Here is a 22,796-nt window from a genome sequence, read left to right on the forward strand (position 1 = left end):
GAACCCTGACTGACGGGACACCTGTCACTCATAGAATGAGCGCATTACCATGAGATGTCGCGTCACTTGCCTGCGCCGCACTGTACGTACGGTCAATGCTGTGATTGGCTGGATCGCTTGATTGCATTGAACCCTGACGGACGGGACACCTGTCACTCATAGAATTACACAGCAAAATAGTTACATATATCTAATAGATCGTCTTTCTGAGAGTATATGTTCTTAATATTAGATTAGAACTTTATTTCGGGAAATTTCGAAATTTATATGTACATTTAGCAGCATGCATGTGCATATTTAGAGTTTAAAAAAACTATTACAAACAAATTAGAGCATCATTCAACGCAGGTGTGTTTGCTGCCACTCAGCATGTAAAAGTAAACTCCAAGCATTGTTACATTTTCCACTTTTATTTTGTTTTCCCATTGCACAGTTAATCTCTATCTACAGAATGTCCTAAATTCTCATGTGTGTGTGTGTGTGGGTGTGTGTTTGGGTGTGGCAGCAGATCCATAAGGTCCATGTCCGTCCATCCATGTGAAAGTTGCATAAAACTGTACAAGAGTCGGCTACCATGAGAAAAAATACTGCGGCCCCCTCACAACTGTTGACCGAAGGACGTGACGACAGTTGTGGCCGGGGAATATATCCTCTCTCCATTTTCCATGTAGGGATTTGAGTGATGATGGGGTGTACTGCAAAGTGTAAGAAACATGACAAGTAACAGACATTCCACTGATTTTTTTTCCCTTGGTAAAACAACACATAGTAAATGAAACGCGACTGTGGGGTTAAAAGGTCACTGGAAGAACCAACCAGGGCCGACGCAGCTAATGTGGAATTTACCCTTTTTTAACGTAGTATATACAGTGAACCCCCAGATATATTCACGGGTTTGTATTATTTTACAAAGCAGTCTTGTTTGTGCTGAGGACAAAGAAATGTATTATTTTGACATCTGGTGGGGAGTTTGCTTTGTTGCTAGACTAATTTATTGCTAGCTAATACTATTTAGCTTTTTAGCAACATCTGTTAAACGATTGACTTCGTTTTCCCCCCACACCATTGGTTGGCACGTGTATACGCTGTAAAAAAAAGCATTGTGATGCTTTAAATTTGAGTGCATTTAATGCAAGGCCTGAAATTGACGGGGATGGACGTCTACTAGCTGCAAAATCCTTTAAATTCACAACAGAAGGATGAAAAGAGCCACGTGATTGGACGTCTACCAGCGTCAATTGCAAAGCAATGAGTTAAAGCAGGGTTTGGTCCGTATTGCCGCGAATAGCGGGGGTTCACTGTACGTACTATTGGCTTGAGCTGGTATGAAAATAAACACCTAACAGGACACCAAACCGCAGACCAGACGTCGACATTGATTAACAAAACACTCCGGGAGCACAGACTGACAAAAATGACGTACAGACGTGAAAATCCAAAATAGTTTTGCGTTTCAACACTTCCGATTCTCATCAAGCAAGCATGTGTCACTTCATGAATTCAATTGTAGTTAAATGGAAATAAAGACAACTGGTGTGATGCTAAAATAAATAAACAATTTAGCTTTAACAGTAAGAAAACAGCATTTACAAAAATAACTTAGAAAAAGTAATAACAGCAAAAAAAATCTTGCTTTTTCACGGTAACTGATGTGACTTTAAATAATTTCAGCATAATAAAAAAAGAAATGGTATAACGTTACTAACTTTTGCTGGTCCATTTGTAATATTTAGTGAGTTAAATATAGATTTAAAGTTAAAAAGGAGTACTAGTGAAAAATTACAATAATATAAATTAGGACTTCACCCTTTCACAATTTCATTAATGTACAATATTTATAGGACTATTTTTAACATTATGACTTTTTCCCAGAGCTGTACATTTCTATTCTCATCATTTTTCTTATTTATACTTCAATAATTTTTCTTATATAGAGTATTTCCCCATAATATTTCACGCTTATTCTTTTTCTTGCATCATTCTGACATCATCCCCATAGATTTGACATTCTTTACATTATATTTTCCCTGTTAAAAATAAGTTTAGATATCATTGTATAGCTCCCTCATATTTGAACATTTCTTTCTCCTAAATAATTTTCCTCATTTTCACACTTTAACATGGACCTTTACTCAAAATACAGTATTACAAGTATATTTTCCCGAACATAAAATTTCTCTCGTAATATTAAGATAAACAAACAAGATCACTACTATAATTCTTGACGGAAAACAGCATTTCTTCTTGCGATTAATCAATAATCTGGCTCTTGCGGATCATTTAACCTTAAAATAATAAGTCTTTGGCATCAGAAACAATAAATGGCCTCTATTTTCTTTTCATCTTACCAACTAGCGCAATCTTTGTCTTTAAATAGCACAATGGTTGTATTACTTTCCAGATTGTCACACATGCTGCTATAAACTAACCAGATATCAAAATTGATCAAATAATGAAGAAAAAAAAATCCAGATGTCCTCACACTAAACAATAACGGGAATGGACAAAAAAAAAAATCAAACATGATCCTTCTTTTGAATTAAATTAAAAAAGAACTATACACTTCAGTGTATATATTAACAGTGATCCTAGCAGCATTTATACACGAGATTAAAGGGAGGAAAAAAAACACTTTGGGCTGCTTAACAAAGAAAGTCGACATATTATATACTACATTATGCCTTATTTATCCTCGCCCTCCTTTGTAGATTCCAGCCCTTTTCAAAAGGAGAAACCGAAAAGTGACACGAAAGCCACACGCACACAAAATAACAAAGTCCTTAACAAAAATATTACTTTCACAACCATAGAAAAATAAGAGTTTTTTTCCCCCAGTAATATTGACAGAGCCATAAAACCAAACCATGTCATAAATACAGTGGGGCTGATGAGAAAAATAGAAAGGGATGTTTTCATACGCATTGTAGGGAAGGAAGGATGCGAGAGTCTGGAAGTTCAGCTAGATGGGAAGGGGGGGATTCGGGGATTCGGGGGGGGCGGTTAGGTATCTCTCTGCATAGAGGAGTCGTCACTGTGGGGGTCACTTCCCGTGTCCTTCTCCATTTTGTTTCTGTCGCGGTCGCCCTGAAGTGAATTATAGCGTTGCAACGTTTAGATTTGAATGTATACATTAGATTTAGTACGTTTGAAGAATATTCCCAAGTCTTCGCTAGTCGTCCGCTTTAAATACTGACATCGGTCTAAAGACGGTTTGGCAAAAATGAGCATGGAGAGACGTCGTCATTCTTTAAAAAAAAAGACAAGAAGATGGGGCGCACACACAAACGCACACGCACATTCGCTCACTGTGTTCCCCCACTCGACGTCGTGAGAGCGGTGAGAACGTGATGGGACTTTGTGCTAAGGGAAGAAATTCCCGAGGGTCTCGGTGAACGAGGGCGAGGAGGAAATGGCCGAATGGAAGAGAGCAACAGACAGGTCGCCGTCATCGCTAAAGCGACTGGGGCCCACGCCCATCAGAACTGATACCATTTTTTGTCTTTGCACTTCAGCATCATCTGGACAAAAAACAAGAGAAAAGTACATATGATTCGATACTGCTCTCTAGTGGTTATTTACCAAAATCACCATATTCTGAGGCCTTGTTCAAATTGGCTGGCAAAAATCAGATTTTTAGCCCATTCAGATTGGCTCTTTTGGACTGTGAAAAGAGCACAGAAATCGTATTTTTGCGAGACTAACGTCCCATAGTGTAAACATTCAGTCCTAAAAATCAGATTGGAGGTGGAATCCAATTGGAATCAGATAAAAGAGCCATAGGATTGGACGGGTGTCATTGTCATTGGCACTGAAAGGTTCATTGGTCTAAGTCACCTCATGTGCGTGCTTAGAGAAGCCGTCAGCACTGGTCATCATGGCCGCCGTCCTCTCCTCCAGCTCGCCCAGTTTCTGCCCTCGCTCGTCCAACGCTATTCTCGCGCGGGCCAGGTCGCCCACGATGCCGGACGCCGCCCCCTTCATGCCCTCGATGCCGCCCGGGCCCGGGATGTGCTGGGCTAGACTCCGGGAAGCTCGTCCGGCAAATTCCTCGCCGACTAAAATGGAGGCAAACTTGTATTAGCTTACAACAACAAAAAACAACTACACGTGCATTAGCACTGGCGTGACGTACATAATTCTTCTCTGTCCAATGACTGAGCTCCGCCCCCAAAGAGACCCTTGAAGAAGCCTCTGTTGGGGGCCTCGGGTGTCTCCACTGGCATAAACAATTCACCGAGCATTTCCTGAAACCAAGACGTGGGTTACGTATAGAACGTACGCTGGCAGTAATGAAAACCGATGCCAAGTGAAATTATCCTTGTCTGTCGGAAACAAAATGGAAGATACCAATCTCACGGCCTCTGCACTGACCTGTAGGTTCTCGCAAGTGTCTTGGCTGTACGTAATCCTCTGCACTTCGGTGGGCGAGCAAAGGTACATGGCTTGGCCCAGATTGGTGAAGCAGAAGGTCCTCGCTATCCTCATGTCGGTGAGAGGCAGGTAGTTTATGTCCATGAGGGGTCTCAGTCCCGGTAGGCTGCGAGGAGAAAGGCTTCAAAGTCCGTCCGCCGAGTTCTCTCGTATGGCGACGGCGTCTCACCTGAGGCTCATGATGTGGCCGTTGGCGCAAAAGCAGGCCAGGCACACGCCCTGGCTCATTTGAACCACGTCGGCACGTAAGACGAAGGAGGCCTCGGTGATGCTGTGCTTGGAGACGCACGTCTGGCTGGGCAGCGACAGCACCTTGGCCTGCTTCTCCGAGCACATCACGGCATAGTGGCTCTCGTTCAGATCCTGCGAGCTGGACGGCGAAGCCGACAGGGGGCGGCGCTTGCGGACTTTTTCCCGTTCTTCGCCGTCCGCCGAGACGTTGGGTTCCAGCCAAGGCTCGTAGGCGGGGGGCAAGACGGAACCGGCGGAGTCCAGGAAGGCCAATCGCAAGATGCTGCCTTTCAGTCGGATCAACACACCTGCTCCAAAATACACCCGTTGTCAACGTCACAAAACGAAAGCGGTCGGCCAATCCCTCCCAAGTCGTCATCACCTGTCGGCGAAAGGTTGACGGGCTGCAGTTGCCTCTGCTCTCCAGCCGGCGGCAGCGTGAGGGCCAGAGCCAGCACGGTGCCCTGCGACGTGCCCACCAAGAGGCAAGGCGACGGGGCACCGTCCCCCTTGCGGGCGTAACTCTCGCAGAAGTGGAAGGACAGGACGACTTCTTTGGCCTCCTTGTCGATGCTGGTGACGCTGGAGGAGCGCGAGCGGCTGAAGGAATTGTCCCGGTGGTCTAGAGGGTTGGAACCCCGCGCCGGGCATACGGACAAGAGGACAGTGAGAAGAAAAAAATACAGAGGGAGGTAAAGAACATGCATGTATTGTATAGACACAAAAAATGAACAGTAAAACACCGGCAGCTGTGATTGCCAGAATTCTACTGAATTGGCTAAATAAACAAAAAGGGCATCAATGTAAATTTTTACAGCAGCCTTAGTCGATTTGTTGTGTTTTTTCATACTGTGAAAAGCCTATAATAAATCATACGGCAGGGATGTAAGTTAAGTTCGGTTCTGGCGTGTAGGTTGACCCACCCACTAATTTAATCTGCCTCAATTTGGAGGCATTGGGTTATCACTGCATATCATACAAGTTTTGCTTTGGAGACACGGAGTCAAGGCTTACCCAAGTCTGGCTTTAGCTCAGTAGGCAAGCTTAATTTCCGTGACATCTTTGCTGGAAAAAAGAGAACATGGCTCTTTACAAAACACACGTCCAAGCTCACACACAATGCCATGCAAAGCTCCAGGAGGACAATCTCCGGGAGTTGGGTTTGTTGTTTTTTTCTTTTTCTTTTCTTTCAAATCAACGGCAAGATGCCGAGCAGCGGGGACATGCCGTGACAAGACGGGAACAAAAGAAGCGGAAGACGCTCCCAACTCAAGGACAGAGAAGTTGCAAGTGCAACTCTCAAGTCAAGGTGTTCATGCCACAGCAGCATGCACCGCGGTGGGATAGTGCCAACAAATGGAAACAAACAGTGGACGAGAACAGCCATTAAAACTAGGGTTGCATCGATAACGATACTAAAACTAAAAATGACATCATTGCTATCGACCAATACTAAGAAATAACGTGCCGATGCTGTGCAATATATGTACTTTTCCAGTTGTAGTTTCCAACCGCTGGTTGCCCTACCAAAGATGGTCGCCCTACCTAAGATGGCCGCCACCAGGTTAAAAATAAGCACTTTCTGAGATAATGACGTCCAATCACAAGGGGTTGATCAATAGTAGACGTCCAACCAAGTTGAAGAAAGTTCATTCGGTGCCAAATATTTGAGACACCTCTTGTGGTATGTGGTAAGACTCAAAGACAAGCCGAGGACTTCACGATGTTACTGTACACACGATGGACAACAACGGACACCGATCATGAGTGTCAAAGACACGTGACAGACCCAAGCACGGGAACATACGCTCAAACGCTCGTGCTACATACAAGTAGCATGCACTGCTAATGTGTTGCCGCCACCTGGCCCAATGAAGGATCAGCCCCTGCTCCTGCGTTATGACATCGTGCCATTCCGTTTTTGTCGTCCACAAAATGAGACGACAAACGCCGGAGGAACAGAGGCTATCCCCGATTTTCGCTCAAGCTTGTCAGTTTCCACTATGGTGACATGGAGGACAGAGACAGGAGGGGGCGGGGCAGTGGGCGACAGGGACAAATGGACCAGCGTTGTCCCGCCGACATCCCCTCTTGGGAAAGTCATTGGCCAGCCAATCTTACCTCCTCTACCTCCTCCATTGTAGAACTGCTGGAGATTGCTGTTTGACATCAGCACTTTGGGGAAGTCAAGGAAGTTCAACGTTAGAGACAACTTGGACTTTTTGTGTGGACGTGACATTGGGTTAAATTGTACGCCTGTCGCCGCCAATGGCAGAGAAACACGATCGCTTTATACTAGCCATTCAAGTTGGAATGGAAGTGAGTCAGTTAAGGTGTTTAGGAATAATATTGAGTTGAGTTTTTTGTATGCGCTCAAGATAAAGATACTAATCAGTATATTGCAAACATTTATACCTAGCACTAATATGTAGGCATACTGTACACAGTACTATATTACATATAGAGGCTAAGAAAATTTAAAAAAGTGTAAATGACATTTTCCCCATATTAAAAGCTGTAAAAATTGCTGTTATTCTGTCAATTGAATTCACATGGAACTCAGATCCAGAATTTTTTTTAATTAGTCCTCTAAGATCAGATTTATTTTTCTATAATTATCTTGACACCTATAATTTCCATTTCTGTATTCTCACATATGCTGATCATTTCCAGGCTAATGCAGCCAATATAAAACGTTCAAACCTATAAAGCTGTGACTATTATGAATATCCAGGCTGGTAATAATAATCAAATTTTGCCATATTGTTCAATTGAAAAGTGAAAAGATCTTTGACAAGCGATGTTCTTCACAAAACTAAAGCCACGCCCGTGTGACTTTAATATTCAAAATCATTTAATAAGTCTCTCCAGCAGAATAGATGATCACCACACTGCGTTTATAATTATTTGCCATCATTTCGCATCAGCGAGACTTGTTCTTGGCGGTTCCAGTCGATTGCACAGTTTTGCATGCTGGTGAAAGCCATGAAAGCCATTTATTCCTGTCCATTGAGCTCAGCATAATAGGAAAAGAAGAAAAAAAAATGCACGCGTGAATAGAATCGGTCGCAAAAAGCCTGAATGGGGGTCGATATTAAACCTGAGAGTTAAATTTGTGAAACAGAATGAAAATTTTATGGTCAGGGGGCTGAAAAAATAAGAGCAAGTTCCAATTTTATGCTGCAGTTTCCAAAGTAAATAATATGGAAGTGTCAACATGCATTCAGCTTTACTCTTGTATTTCTTGCATGTAGTATAAAGCATGGTTGCTTTAAAAAAAAAACGACATTTAGGCACATGGTACCTGAAGTAGGAGACTTGCAGCGGTCTTCTGACGTTGCCGAACCTTCGTTGATGTCACACAGTCCTGAAACAGATCGCATGATTTAGCGAAAACCTGACATCACAGGTGTCAAACTCATAGCCCGAAAACTAAAGCAAAAAAAAATTATGTTTTTCACAAAAAAAGGAGTTTGAAAGACGTCAAGATTTTTTTGTAAAACTAAACAAAAGTAAAACAAAACAAAAACTGATAAAAAAGAACCAAAAACAGATATTAGGTCTCCAGAATGTTCCTCAATGTGGTCAGTTTACCTAAGACTAAAGTCAATTTTCCTATCAACTTGCGACTTTTTTCTAATGAAATACTATGGAAATTGGGAAAAAAAATGGCAATTTATAGTCCGGAAAAAACAACAACTTGAGAATAACACAAACCTGTACATGACAATTGACAAAGGCAACCAATTGTGAATCAAGCTAGCCTAATGACAGCAAATGATTTAAAATAAAGACCACCTAGCAGACCGTTGACACTGCTGCTATCGAGGCTTAAGTGAAGCATTCAGATGAAAGTCAATTACAAAAGTTTAAACACCCTTGCCCAAGAAGTTAACGCTTGGGGAAGAGCCGCCGGCGTATTCACCAGGAATGGCAAGTATCGTTTTAACGTGTTTTTATCCTCTTACGTTTGTGTTGCCGATCCAGTGAGGCAGAAGGCCAATTGGGCTTGTGCGTTGGCCCGGGCGAACGCAGCTGGGCGTCTGATTACTGCTGGCGCTCGCCAAGCTGTGACAGGTGCCAGCCCACTGCTCACCACTCACTGACACCAGATGCTCCATGCACGCGTGCCCGCGGATTTTCCGCACGCACGCATTAGCGCCTCATCCATCAAAGTCCGAGTGCGTTCTGGCCGTCTAACGCGGGGTGGCGGTGTGCCCATTCTCCTCCCGCGCGCTTCTTCGTTTGAGTTTGCGTGGCTGCCGTTTGACGTCATTAATCTCCATAACCGCATCATCTCACAGGTCAGGGCTCATTTGTTGTTCCTTTTGTTGGTAATCTCCAGCAGAAAAGGGCTGGCAAAGGTTATTAGCTTCTCATTGGCCGTGGGAAGGACAAGATTTGAATACAAAAGCTGTTGTTTGGGGATTTATGTATGGTAAAATATGCCACCATAAGTAAATGTCGGAGGCAAATCGGATTACAACTCAGGTCAAAGTCATTCTCATTGCGGGTGACATCATATTTGGGGACGTCATAACTGTGAAATTCTTCTTGTTAAATGTTTCTGTGGCAAGTGGTCACTATTAACATTGAAAAAAAAAAACATATTGACAGCAATTTATATGAACTGGGAGAGCCCAGTTAAAGTGGAATTTGTTTTACAACTAAAATTTGACTATTCTAATTCTTTTTAAGTTATTCATATTTTTATTGCTCATGCCCATTTTTAATTTGCCTTTTTATTTAATTATTATGATTCAAATGAACCTGGCCACCTGAAAAATGGATCATTTAATTCATTAATTCCCATCTATTTTACGAGCCATCACACAACATATCAAAGAAAAATATTCATGACTTCATAACTAATTAATAGACGAGAAAATTATCCAGTGCATGTAATGATTCGTTGACGTACCTCCGGAAGGCTGCCGAGACTTTCTGGGCGAGCGGGGTTGTCTCTGGTATGGGTCGTAGGACGCGTACAGTTCTAGCGTCCCCAGGTTCAAGACTACAGTCTTCTGGATGTAGTCCACCACTGCAACACCACTGCTGTTGCCAAACACCGCCCTGAGTGAAGAGTTTTTATGTACAAATTGACCGAGATAAACATATAGCTACCAGCTTCGCGTCTTAAAACGTTGCATCTACAAGTCAACATTTGTAAAACGTAATTTTAATGTTGGTTTTGAAATGAAAAGCGCTAACATAAAGTATGTTATGTGTGATATGCATAGTCATCTTATGGCATTTTCCCCATTATTTCCAGTGCATAGAACGTCATTTTTGAAAAAGAAAAAAAAACCTCACCCTGATGTATTATCTTTGGATTAGGAATCTGGTAAATCTTACAGGCCGTAGGAAGAATTCAGTGCCAGGCTGGTAATCTGCTGAGGAGGTTCGCCGCTCACCCACACCAACTGGACCACCAAGTCCACCTGGTAACCCGCAGACTGCTTCAGCGGGGTACTACGCACCCTGCAAAGCGGTCGGACGAATAAACGGGGATGACGAGGCAAGGAGTGAAGATATACGGGGTGGGGAGGGGGGGTTATGCTTACTTGAGGCAGGGCGTGTTGTTCCCGTCTGAGTTGTTGCTGCCGCTGGACGGGTGCGAGGGTAGCCCGCCGGTCTGCGGGGAAGCGCCCGGGGTGTGGTGCGACGACGTGTGCTCTCCACCTCCGCCCTCGGGGGACTCGATGTCATTCATTTCGTACTGCATTCGAACCTCCAATAGCTTAAAAAAAAATCAGTATGGGAATGAGTTAGCCAGTAATGAATCATGTCACAAAGCGGTGCATTATAATGAAAATGAATGCTTTTAATGGATTGAGGCCTCCCACAAAACGAGGAAAAAAGTGAGAAGGCATAAAGCCAGCGAAGAATCAGTGGAAATTTATCATCGCACCTGTCAGGAAGTGGCACGTGACTAGGCCACAACCTTTTTGATTGACAAGTGAGTTCTGTCTATATTGACAAACCCACAACCGGCGTGAGATTAAACAGCACTCGACTTTATGTCGCTCAACAGTGAGTCAACACGCCTCCGTCCGTCCGTCCGTCCGTCGCTGTCCGTCGTGGCAGTTTAGAATGATTATTGAGCTTTGCCTCCTCACTTCTCTGTCTGTTGGCATGGCGACCAGCTTTCACAGGCTTGGAAATCACTATCATAAATATAGTGTTTAAAAAAAATACCGATTTATTTGCTATAAAGTATAATAAGGGTCGTCAAAATTGCAGAGAAACGATGTCGTATTAAGGTTTATACTATACGTACAGTTCACAGATCTAAAAAAAAAATATCAATGAATGGATCGTTTCAAGTCCAGCATGTGTGTACTTTAACAAGGATATCTTTTTAGACAGTGTTGACATAAGAAGAAAAAAATCCCCCCCACCTGCACCACCTCAGTGGTGACCTCCAGTTTGCTGAAGCGGTAGACGATGATGTTGGCCGACACGCCGGCCACGCACAGCATGCGGCTCTCGGCACACCAGGCCATCAGCTGGATGGCGAAGGGGTCCTCGTCGGACGCCTCGGGCCCGCCTTTGTCCTCTTTGGAGCGGCTCCTGTCAAACACCTTGGCCGTTTTCAGCTTGTAGAGCACCTGGAGCATTACTGGGGCAAATGCCAAAAGGTCACTTTTGAAGGAAATCCAGCCAATTGGCTTGATTTTCATTCATTGTTTTTTTTCTCCCTTACATTTAAAAACGGCCATTTCAACTCATTTTTACTTTTTCAAACCAGTGTTATTATTGGTGAACTACGCATGTACACGGAGGGAACAATTTGAAATCAAACTCAAGTTCGATTTTGATGCTTACTAAAGGTAAAATTGATACAAAAAAACAGTGCTCACTTGCAGAGGCATCCCAAAACTTCACCGTTCCATCAGCATGACTAAAAACAGACAAGACAAAAAAGAAATGAGAAAATATATATATTTTTTAAATATTTGCATATCTATCTAGGATATATTGTACATGTACATTGTTTATATCTGCTGCATATCTCTCTATATTTATCATTTCTCCTCATATAAATACATACATATATACACATACATATACACACATATATACACACATATATATACACACATATATATACATATACACATATACGTATATACATATACATAGCCGATAATGCCCCCTCCACTTTTTCTCTTTTTATTAGTATTGTAATAAGGATTAATATTCCTAATAAGCATTGCAAGCACATTTATAATAATGATTACTCCAACACATATATACATATATATATATACATATATATATATACATATATACATATATATATATATATATATATATACATATATACATATATATATATATATATATATATACACATATATACATATATATACATATATACATATACATATATATATACACACACACATATATACTATATATACATACATATATATACACATATATATATATACATATATATATACACACATACATATACACATATATATATACATATATATATACACACAACATACACATATATACTGTATAAATGTATAAGTTTTGAAGGACAGACTCAAATGGAATAAATGTATTATTCCGCAGCTCTCTAAGGTGTACGAGTCAATCATATCGACAAGACAATTGTATTCTTGCTTTTTTTTTTTTCCTTTTTCACTCTGCGCTCCTGGTTTTCTCGCCAATTTGTCTGAGTGCACAGGGGAGCCGCCATACGGCGAGCGGCGGCGGCGGCGGCGGCACAGTCTTAAAGAGCGAGACGGGAACAGGACAAGAATACCATATGAGCGCGTGCTTGGAATACAGTGGCGCCCGAGCGATGTGATACTTATCTTACCCCGTGATGATGATCTCCGGGTAGCTTTGTGTGCCTTGACCCCAGTTGCCGCCGCTGATAGGCCACTCCTGGAAGACAGCAAACACGCACGTTCCCTTAGTGTATATGACAAGTCAGTAGAACCTTTTTTTTAACTTAATCATCTATTTAACAGGATTTGATTTTTTCTAACATGGTCATCGGATGAAAAAAATGTGGACAGCCCTGTGCTAGATTAAGGCGGATAAATGTTTTACATTTTTATCACCCTGTCGGACAGTGGAAGCCAAATGAAAAATAAAGCACAATGCTATCGTTATGTTCCGTCCCATTAACGGACAAAGAGGTGCGCTCCGTGTTTTTATTGTGATTGGCACATAACGGCGCATGTATTCAGCCTTCACAATAAAAGCTGTCTCGTCTGCGCCTGAGTCATTCCATTTAGGAAAGGCAATAAAAATAAAATATGGTAATAGTGGGATAGGTTTGTCTTTTGGTCATTACAATTGATTCTAAACAAAATAAATCTCATTGTGTACTAGCTTTCGAATGATATTTTCTATTTTGGTGATAAAAATGAAAGTGGTGACATCTTTGTAACACCCAAAAATCTTCATATCCATATATACATAAAGGGCTATTTACAATTAAAGTCATATAAGGGGATGTTGTCGTCAACCTCGCGTTATTTTGGAAATGTTTGCAATGTTTTCAGTACCTTTTTGCTGTAGCCCTGACGCTTCTGTCTGGAGCCAACTGAGTAAAGTGCTGGTATGAGATCCGCGGGGCAGTCGGCAAAGTACTCGCAGCAGGTCACCGGGGACTCGTGGATGCTCAGTGGGTAGGGGTTCTCAAAGATGGGGTAACTGTTGGACACTGTTCCATCAGATTTTGCTACCAATGCTTGATTTTTGGACCGTTTTCTGGCCACTTTGTCACATTTTGCTACCGCTGTTTTCCTGTGTGCATTGTCATTGTGACTAAGCAAATAAATCTTGCTTAGGGGGAGGCATACTTCCCCTTCACCTGATGAAATAATACCCCCCTCCAGTACTCAATACATTAATCCATGGGTGTCAGACTCATTTTGATTTGTTTTACTTCAACTGATCAAAAATATTTGTACTGTAGGCCGAATAAAGAAATGAATAAGATTGACGTGATTGACTAGAAAACCCGGCTAGCTTGGATGAATTTTTACTCATGACTTTTCAGTGGGAGTAATATTTGAATGGTTCCATTAATCCCACTCAAATAAATCGCGTCGCGTGCCGTCGCCAGAGATGTTTGCGATCTTCTTGACAAAGGGAGCAAAAAAATGAGTCACACGAATGACGCAAAGTCGCCATTTTCGACGGGTAGCAAAATCTGACAGAACAGACGCCGGCCGCAAAAAAACATTCAGCCTTCCTTCACGGAAGCTCGGGCGGTTAACGAAGAAAGTCAGGGGTGCTCACCCGTTTTGTGCCAGGTCGATCACCACTAAATCTTTCTCCAGAAGGACCACCACGGCGTAAGGTTCCTGAAAGTCTGCAAAGTCCAACATGTCAAACGGATGCAAACGCGTCATTGAGGTCATCGTCGCTTCTGCCGTGTTTATGTTTTCATCACCAAATGGTCTCATACATCTTCATCCAACGGATACAGATGCATACAATGTAATAATCCTCGGTGATGAGATCAGATGGCTGCTAGTGACATAATGAAGTCGCCGCCGTTACATAATGCGCCGGCTAATCCGTCCCGCGGTTGCTTGTGTGCCAAATGAAAGCTTTTATGCAGCAGATTACGTCGCGTTTCCATCCACTTGTTTCGGCTGCACGACACGTCAAAATATGCTAATTCGGTTTAGACGCAGGGGGCTATTGTACGCGGGTAAAAAAAAAAAAGGAAAGAGCAATTTCCATAGATGCCCTCGGGAAATTCCAGATTTATTACATCGGCGCGCGTAATTAAAGAACAGACGAGGAACAAACAGACTCACCGTTGGGATACGGCGTCTCGCACAGGGTGAGGAAGTCCACGATGGGGTAGTCCATTTCCAGGACGGCCGTGCTCTTCCCGTGCATGACCGTCAGACACGGCCGCCGGCCCGCCGTGTCGTAGGAGAGGCCGCCGGAGAGGATGATGAAGGGCTCCCTGGAAAACAAGAAAAAAAGTTGTCTTAACATTTTTGTCACGATTCCACTTTCTTCTACTATTGTACTCTTCTAATAAAACGTCCACATTACAACTTGGGCAAGAAATCCATTTTTTTCTGGCGCTCTATCATTTCTTTGTATTATGTTACAGTTCAATAACCTTTTGAAGAAAATAACTTTTTATCAGTTTGCTATGGTTACTTACCAAGGAAGAAAAAAAATCAATCATTAATTCAATGTAAAATGTGGCACTTACCCCATTCTGGTGGTTTTGTATTCCACTTTTAAAATGGGTTTACAAGGCTCTGGCTTCTTTCCATCCTTGGGCTGTTTTCCTGAAATCCAACCCGAACAAAAACCACAATTCACATGAGAACCATCGCTGGATAAATTTGACCTCTTAACTAATTGGACGCAAGTCCCCATCAGTGGCAGTGAATGAGTTAAGGTGACTAAATCCCTGAATAATAATTCCAATAACACAACACAGACGCCTTTCTAAGCTATTGCAACAACAAGAGACAATTAAAGAAGGACTACTGAAAGACCCGCTAAACCCGTCAAAAAGGAATTTGCATAATTGCACACGAAATAGCAAAGTAATTAAACGAGCGGCAGCAGAGGAGAAACAAGTAATTAAAAAAAAGGAAAAAGGAAAAAGGCACCGTGCTGAAATCCTTTCCCACAACACACCGAGCGCCGTCTTCTCGCCGGTCCTCCAACTTGTCAAAAGCGCTCCGAGGGGGGGAAAAAAATGCATCGGCGGTGCATGCGAGTGAAGATAGCGAGAATGGGTAAACAGCGGTGGAAGTCGCGCGCGCTTACCGTGGGGGGTGATTGTCTGTATGGGTTTTCCTTGGCCTCTCACGTTCCATATGGTCAGCGTCCCGTCCGAGTGACTGCAAACGAACTGCTTGCCCTCGTGATGCCAGGCAACCGAGTGGATCGCCTAGGAAACCATAAGATCGGGAGTTCAACCAGATGAAACGAGGGCGCCGTTCACCTTTCTGGTCTCGACCTCACAAGCGACTCCTTCGGTCTGTGTTCAATAAGATTGTCATGGAACATCAGGTAAAGGCCTGGTTTCTATTTCTAATTCTAAATCAGGAGAAGGAACATGAATTACCCCGTTTTTGGGCAACATACAAAAAAAAAAAAAAAACGGAAACAGTCGTGTTATCCATCCCCAAAACCCGAAGGGCGCCATTGCAACCACGCGCACAGGATATTGCGACTTGTTGAAGATAATGAGATTATGCTAAATCTCACACGCTGGTGGTCTACACCGTGGCTGCGATAACATGGGGGCGTCACATTCGAAAAAAAAGCCGTGGATTTACTACCTCATTTCTACTTGCCTTGGCCCTCCCTTGTCAGATAAGCTGATATCACACGCACGCTGCTCCCACGGTCTTATTGAATCCACCCCCGGGAGCTAATCTCCGTTCCCCGAATCCCCCGTCGTGACAACTCTCGGCAGACCAGAGGCGGCGCGAGCGAGTACTCCGGGGAAGGGAGCGGTTTTCCCCTAGCGTCGTCTGCTCTGGCGCAATGTCTGGAGGTTATTCCCAGGCCGCTCGCTCGCTATCAGTTTGCAAACTTCCATTTGTTGCCCACGCAAGGACGCCCAGGACGATCGCGGCGTATCGCTGGGATGCATCGCTGCTGTGCAACGTGGCTCTGATTGCTCAATGACCTTTCCTTTGTTGTTGTTGCGGACGAGGCGGCAGACCAAATTAATGAGGAGAAATAAAAGCGATGTGTAATTACCGACAACAGACAATTATGGCCTTCTGGAAACCTGTACGGGGGTAGAATTTTCAAAATCGGTCTTAAAAACAACGCTCAATACAGCTTTCCAGGCACAAATTCTGACGCTTGGTCATTTAACTTCCCTGTCTTTGAGAACGATAGATCCATTTTGAATGCGAGGCCTGCCAGCAATCGTTTACAACAAGCCTCTCCCAGTCAAAATAAAATAAACAACCAGCACCATCAATGGCGCACATTGAGTGGACTACATTCCTTAATCTTTGGGTTCTATTACACCAAGTGTGTCAAACTCGGGTTTGTTCGCGGGCCGCAATAACATCAACTCGATTTCATGTGGGCCGGACAATTTTAGATATAAAATTTCATTTTATTTTTTAATTGGTTTATAAGAACTGGATCAAAAGCCCTAAATATTCAGTTTTTTATAGATATAAAACTTTTCTTAGTAAGAGAAAACATCTAATAATCATTTGTTTTTCATTTCAAATGGAAAAATGTTTTTTAAAATTATATTCAATATTAAAGTGGAAAACCGAAAATATTTTTATTCATTTATTTTTAGATTTTACAAAAAGCTTTTTGACCTAAAACACAAAGAAGAAATGGATAAAAAAATGCAATTAATGATTTAAAAAGGGGAAAATCAGGAAATATAATATACATCTATAATCTTCATTTGAATTTGATCCTAAAACAGAAAGTTGTCACTCATGATTTACTACTCGGGCCGCGCAAAATGATGCGGCGGGCCAGATTTGGCCCCCAGCCCGCCACTTTGACACCTGTGTATTACACATTTTATAGTGGAAAATGCCATTCATATTTTATTCAAAAGAGGCTGTGTAATCCACTGGGCTATAAAGAGGGCTGCTTGGGTGGGTCTTATTTTACAAATTAAGAAATAGCATAACATCCGTCGAATGATGTAATACGGCATTGAAATGGTCAGTCCCAAATGTCCCAATTTAGCGAACAGAGTTCAATGAAAATTCTGTGCAATTTTGTCATTGCTGTCAGTGAATTGCTGCGCTCCTATAGCCAATAAAGCTGGAGCTTTAAAATTTTCCTGCCGTCCTTCCCAAGTGAAAGTTGACTTGTTTTGGAACACGTTGTCTCTCTTCTACACTTTAACTATTCATAGCAGACGGCTCACCTGAGATGCTGCTTTTTCCAATAGTAGCAGATTACCATTCTTTATGTGATAGTGATGATGATGATAATGATGATGATGATGACTCCCACTTTGTAGAGCGTTGCCTTGAGACACACTTAATTGAATAATTTTAATTCCTCTACTGAAGGGGTGGGGAAACTCTTTCCTATTAGGAGCCATTTCAGTTTGTCTAATGTCTTCTGAGTGTGATTTTACATTATGAAAAAAATATTATGCAAACATTCAACACATTTTTGTTATTATATATGATGAGCATTTGCACGTAGATTAGTTTTTATTAAAGCCGGCCAGGAGAAGGTATAAAAATGTAAACCAAATTTAGAATTAAGTTTAGTGTTAGGTTAGATTAAACTTATTTTTGAGTGTGTCTGCATCGTAATCCAAGTTCATTTCAATTTGTTTATGTTATATTACGATTGACCAGTGCAAAAAGTCTACCCCGCTCCCCCCCTAGGTTTTCATAAAGCGCAAGCTTTCCACAATACTAGTGTCCTACGAGTCCAATCAGTGGATTGCAGTCAGGTGCTTCTTGCAGCCCAACCCCCGTTGCTTCAAGTTTGTCAGTCAGCTCGGTCGGTGCTGGATGGTTTTGAACCAAAAGCTGCTCACCCACAGCGGCCCAACCCCCGTTGATTCAACTTTGTCAATTATGTCTGTGCTGGACGGCTTGCAAAACAAAAAGCTGCCTGGTGTAAACTGTTAAAGCCAGTTCGAGACTTTTTCTGGACCTATTGAAAACGTTGGCCACCAAAGCACAGACTTTTAACCATTTTGACTCATTTAAGAGCACCTTTGTTGAATGATATTTCACCCATTTCATTATATGCAGCAGTGTATGATGACAATAAAGGCTTTTGATTTGATATATAGGCATACCATCCCATAAGACTAGTGTTTCATTTCAAACTACTCCACAAAATGTAGGTTTTCATAAAGAGGAACCTTTCCGCAACTCTGGTATGTCACAAGTGCAATCAGTGGATTGGCGTCAGGTGCTTCTCGTAGCCCAACCCCCGTTGCTTCAACTGAGTTCGAGTCCTTACATTTTCATACCTTCTCCTGGCCGGGTTGGCTGTTTGCCCCGCCTCCAACCTCACGTTCGCTCTCGATGGGCTGTTTGCTGTTGTATTCCCTTCAAAATAGTCATTTTTTTCAAGAGGATACAGAACATATCCCATTAAAGATTGTTTACTTCTTAGACATACCTGTCAACCTCTGCCGATAACTGCCCTTATAAATGATTATGATTCCCCTTACAAACCCCCCAAAAACCTTACAAACACTGTACGACTCGTACGGTGTTTGTAAGGTTTTTTGGGGGTTTGTAAGGGGAATCATAATCATTTATAAGGGCAGTTATCGGCAGAGGTTGACAGGTATGCTTCTATGTGTTGCTGCACCCTTTGCTAGACGTCCAATCCAAGTGGAAGGGTGGCAGCAAATGAACATTAGTTTATTGGACTTCTCCCGGTGATGAGCTCATTTCAATTCACAGCAGAAAGGAGCCACATGATTGGACTTCACGCTTGGCAAAACAAGCGAAAAATATTGCAGGTGCGTGAGCTGGAACGCAATTTTGCAAGCGAGCCAATAAGGTCTGACACAAGTCCAAGGGGCATCATGACACTGGCGCTCTTATATTGTGTTTTCTTTTATTTATAGAGCTTTTCCCGCGCCGCCCGCCGGGGACCACCACAACAGCAGCGGCGGAGAGATGAGACCGACAAAACCGCGTTACGACATCGATACGCCAGCCGCGCTCTGGCGAAAACGCGGCGGAGGTGCGCTCTTATATAATCTAGCTAGACATCGTGCTTCGAGTAGGTGTATTGTTCAATATAGTCATAAGTTCCCCTATCAGGATTGTTTACAAATATTTTGGAAGAGTCAAATCAGCCCCAAAAATGAATTTGGTCCCCCAATAATTATCAAAAACACCCTCTAATACACAGGTGTCAAAGTGGCGGCCTGGGGGCCAAATCTGACCCGCCGCATCATTTTGTGCGGCCCGAGTAAGTAAATCATGAGTGCCAACTTTCTGTTTTAGGATCAAATTCAAATGAAGATTATAGATGTATATTATATTTCCTGATTTTCCCCTTTTTAAATAAATTATTGCAATTTTTATCCATTTTTTTCTTTTGGTGTTTTTAGGTCAAAAAGCATTTTGTAAAATCTAAAAATAAATATATAAAAATATTTTCGGTTTTCCACTTTAATATTGAATATAATTTTAAAAAAGTTTGTTTCCATTTGAAATGAAAAACAAATGATTAGATTCAAATAAACAGTTTTATAGCTATTAAAAAACTGAATATTTAGGGCTTTTGATCCAGTTCTAATAATCCAATAAAAAAAAAATATCTAAATATTATATCTAAAACAGTCCGGCCCACATGAAATCGAGTTGATGTTATTGCGGCCTGCGAACCAACCCGAGTTTGACAATTAATTGAAATTAAAAAAGGGGGAGTGGCATCGTTAATAGTTCAAACCCGTTTTGAATTGGTTATGAAAAATAGTGACGAGATGGAGTTTGTAGCCTTCCGAGACGCATCTTATTTTTGCGCGCTCATCACTTTCGCAGTTATTGAACCGCTTATTTATTTTCCGAAAGCGAGCCGCTCTCGGAGTAAACCGTGGCGCGCTCTCGCTCTCGCTTAGCTTATTTGTTCATGAATAGGTAATTTCAATTCCAGGCCGCATTAAAAGATACCGGAAGGAAGGCGGGGAAATAAATGTTTGCCTACCTCATCATAAGTGTAGCGATAGTCGGCCTTCTTTGATTTGAGATCCCACAGGACCACGATCCCGGCCTCATATCCAATTATCAGCTGAGAGTGGAAACAGCCGTCCAGGAGACGGATGGAGATGACAGACAGAGAGAAAGAAGTTATTAAAGGCGCGCGAAAGGGTGGCGGCATTTGACATTCGTGTGCCGGGGACAAAATGCTGGCGGAATTGTCGTCTTTATTAGAAGTGAGTTGACGCTCAATGAAATACACTCCAAAGTTTAGAGGTGGAATTAAAATAAAGCGGATAGCATCAACAATCTAATCTGCACAACTGACCAAATTCTAAAACGCAATTACTTTTACAATCCCTAATCAGGCGATGCGACGCCAGAAAAAACACGGTGACTTTGAAGACTAAGCCAAACGGGGTGTTTAGTTGAAAGTGCCATCATGATTGGAATCCTGGTGTATATTTTTGTTTGATTGATGCACATTGAAGTCGTACTGATGCAATAGGTAAATCAGCAAGGAGAAGCTTTGCGTCGGGGATTAAATGCTTAAAAGCCTCGTCTTTATCCTTTTGAACGAAGCTAAACGGTAAAACCGAGTCAACCTTTCGATGAATGACAAGAAAATAAAGGGGATCTTCTCGCTTAATTTTATAGAATGGATTCATCACGAAAAAGCGAGGTTTCACTGACGTGTCAGTGTAATGCGAAAATACGGTGAATATGAAACATACAGTTTCACGTTAAAACGGGCAATTCATCGCGCTGTTTAAAAGAGCTTTGCTGACCAAGACAAAATGTCAACTTTAGCACATTTAAAACGGTATACCTTTATATCATACATTCCAAAAATGATGATGTTACTTTGTGAAATAATTGCCAGTAAACCTCAAACGAGACCAAGCTTGACTTTACGATTTTTAAACATTGCTAAGCGAATGGCAAAATATTCCCTTTGCATTGTTCTCATGGGGAAAAGAATGCCTCCATTTCAATTTACATGTGGTCTGACAGGTGCTTAATACGGTCCTTTACCTTCCCCTCATCCATAGGGTTGTCACTGATGTGCACGACTGGTCCAGGGTGAGCCTTGGAGGACCTGAGGGGACACACAAAAGAAAAAGAAAGTGAGCAACAAACGTCTCCATCTGGTAATTGTCTGCCGTCCCTCAACGCAAGGGGTGTCGAGGTCAACGCCGGGCGAGCGAGTGTCTGTGAATCAGCGGAGAAAATGTGCTGGTGAGGACGGACGGAGCTGTCAGTCAGCCTCTCGGGCCGTTCAAAGAAATAGCAGCTTGTGAAGATCTGCCATCCTCCAGTGAATTCCGATGCCATTTGAATATCAGCCAAAAATACAAAAAGACTCTTCCAGGGTTTGCTCTCTGCCCTCCAGCCGAGACAGGCTTATCGTCCAATCTTGACAAAATCTCCCTTCGGAAGCGACGACCAAGGACAAATGCTGCAGGGGAAGGTCGGAAAGTCTGACACGGGGGCCTAATGCTAACCAGGTTGGAGCCAGACACAATTGTAAGGGGAGAAAAACACCATTTACGGGCGAATGAATATCATTTTCCACGACTAGCAACAACATTCGAGAGCACTGCAATCTTTGAGAGAAGGTAGCACGAGGTGGAAATCATGTACGCTCGTCTGTGAGAAGCTAGCATCACTCAGAGGTGTCTATATTTAGAGCCGTGGCGCCAGATGATTAAAGGTTCATTATTACTGAAGCTGTGATGCTGCAGCTTTTTCAATGTTTTTTTTTCCTCTTGCTTTATCTTATCTCACTTCAGCAATCTCACAAGCATGCAGCAGGAACACACACACACATAAGCGTCACGGCAATTAACACCCACTTTGCGAAACATACACCCGTAACAATCAATTAGCCTCTCGCTGCACTACGAAGGCGACTGGTCCGCCTACGCCATATGGTTTATTTCCTCTTGTCTTAAGATGTCATTCCTCTGTCATCGGTATGGTTTCACAGATGAGGTCTTTTACAAAAGAGTGTAGACATTATCTTGGAAAGTGGCTGTTTGTGAATATAGAAACAACAAATTGAATTTACAAATGCATGGTGTTCCTCAGAGATCGATCTTAGAAACCCTATTGTTCAAACCTTCCCTTGGGACATTAATATGTAGCTATGAACTGTAATTGCCTGTGTCATATGATTTAATTCTTCTGGTTTCAAGATGTTCTTCCTCAAATTTCCCCCTGTGTGGCTTCACAGATGAAATCTTTTGTGGTAAATTCAATGAAGGCCCTTTGACTGCTTAAGTTATCGTGGTGTTCCCCAGAAATCAATCCATTGTTCCTTTATCCAAGTTTATGTAGCTGTGAAGCATTTGGAAGGAATACATTTGCTCGAAATGTGAGCTTTACATTAAAAACACCTCACGCAGAGGTGAAATGAGGCTACGCAACCACGGGCCGTGTCGCAAACAAGCTGTTACACGGGGGCTTTTGATGTCACCGGCC

General features: G+C 42.4%; 1 protein-coding gene and 1 long non-coding RNA gene across 5 annotated transcripts in view; one reads left to right on the forward strand and one right to left on the reverse strand.

Moving 5' to 3' along the window:
• Positions 1 to 397: 397 nt before the first annotated feature.
• Positions 398 to 22,796, reverse strand: part of stxbp5a (syntaxin binding protein 5a (tomosyn)) — a 43,604-nt gene continuing 21,205 nt past the window's right edge. Inside the window, exons 7-28 of one of the 4 annotated variants that reach the window (XM_077587027.1) lie at positions 21,348 to 21,411; positions 20,320 to 20,403; positions 15,448 to 15,571; positions 14,879 to 14,957; positions 14,466 to 14,620; positions 13,939 to 14,011; positions 13,200 to 13,347; positions 12,503 to 12,570; positions 11,526 to 11,566; positions 11,064 to 11,284; positions 10,227 to 10,402; positions 10,018 to 10,143; positions 9,584 to 9,735; positions 7,967 to 8,029; positions 6,784 to 6,837; positions 5,677 to 5,727; positions 5,045 to 5,284; positions 4,601 to 4,970; positions 4,372 to 4,537; positions 4,133 to 4,244; positions 3,835 to 4,055; positions 398 to 3,518 (exon numbers count right to left, since the gene is read on the reverse strand). In XM_077587027.1, coding sequence (XP_077443153.1) covers positions 3,477 to 3,518; positions 3,835 to 4,055; positions 4,133 to 4,244; positions 4,372 to 4,537; positions 4,601 to 4,970; positions 5,045 to 5,284; positions 5,677 to 5,727; positions 6,784 to 6,837; positions 7,967 to 8,029; positions 9,584 to 9,735; positions 10,018 to 10,143; positions 10,227 to 10,402; positions 11,064 to 11,284; positions 11,526 to 11,566; positions 12,503 to 12,570; positions 13,200 to 13,347; positions 13,939 to 14,011; positions 14,466 to 14,620; positions 14,879 to 14,957; positions 15,448 to 15,571; positions 20,320 to 20,403; positions 21,348 to 21,411 — 2,830 coding nt within the window. In that variant the 3' untranslated portion in view covers positions 398 to 3,476. Of the gene's footprint in view, positions 3,519 to 3,834; positions 4,056 to 4,132; positions 4,245 to 4,371; positions 4,538 to 4,600; positions 4,971 to 5,044; positions 5,327 to 5,676; positions 5,728 to 6,783; positions 6,838 to 7,966; positions 8,030 to 9,583; positions 9,736 to 10,017; positions 10,144 to 10,226; positions 10,403 to 11,063; positions 11,285 to 11,525; positions 11,567 to 12,502; positions 12,571 to 13,199; positions 13,348 to 13,938; positions 14,012 to 14,465; positions 14,621 to 14,878; positions 14,958 to 15,447; positions 15,572 to 20,319; positions 20,404 to 21,347; positions 21,412 to 22,796 lie in introns of all 4 variants that reach the window. The other 3 variants (XM_077587026.1, XM_077587029.1, XM_077587028.1) reach the window with 3 other exon arrangements.
• LOC144064449 (uncharacterized) lies at positions 18,952 to 22,768 on the forward strand. The gene is made up of 3 exons (XR_013296798.1): positions 18,952 to 19,123; positions 19,232 to 19,350; positions 21,365 to 22,768. It is a non-coding gene; the product is annotated as an uncharacterized LOC144064449 (long non-coding RNA).

The sequence above is a fragment of the Stigmatopora argus genome, chromosome 19 (genome assembly GCF_051989625.1).
Source record: "Stigmatopora argus isolate UIUO_Sarg chromosome 19, RoL_Sarg_1.0, whole genome shotgun sequence".
NCBI classification, from domain to species: Eukaryota; Metazoa; Chordata; class Actinopteri; order Syngnathiformes; family Syngnathidae; genus Stigmatopora; species Stigmatopora argus.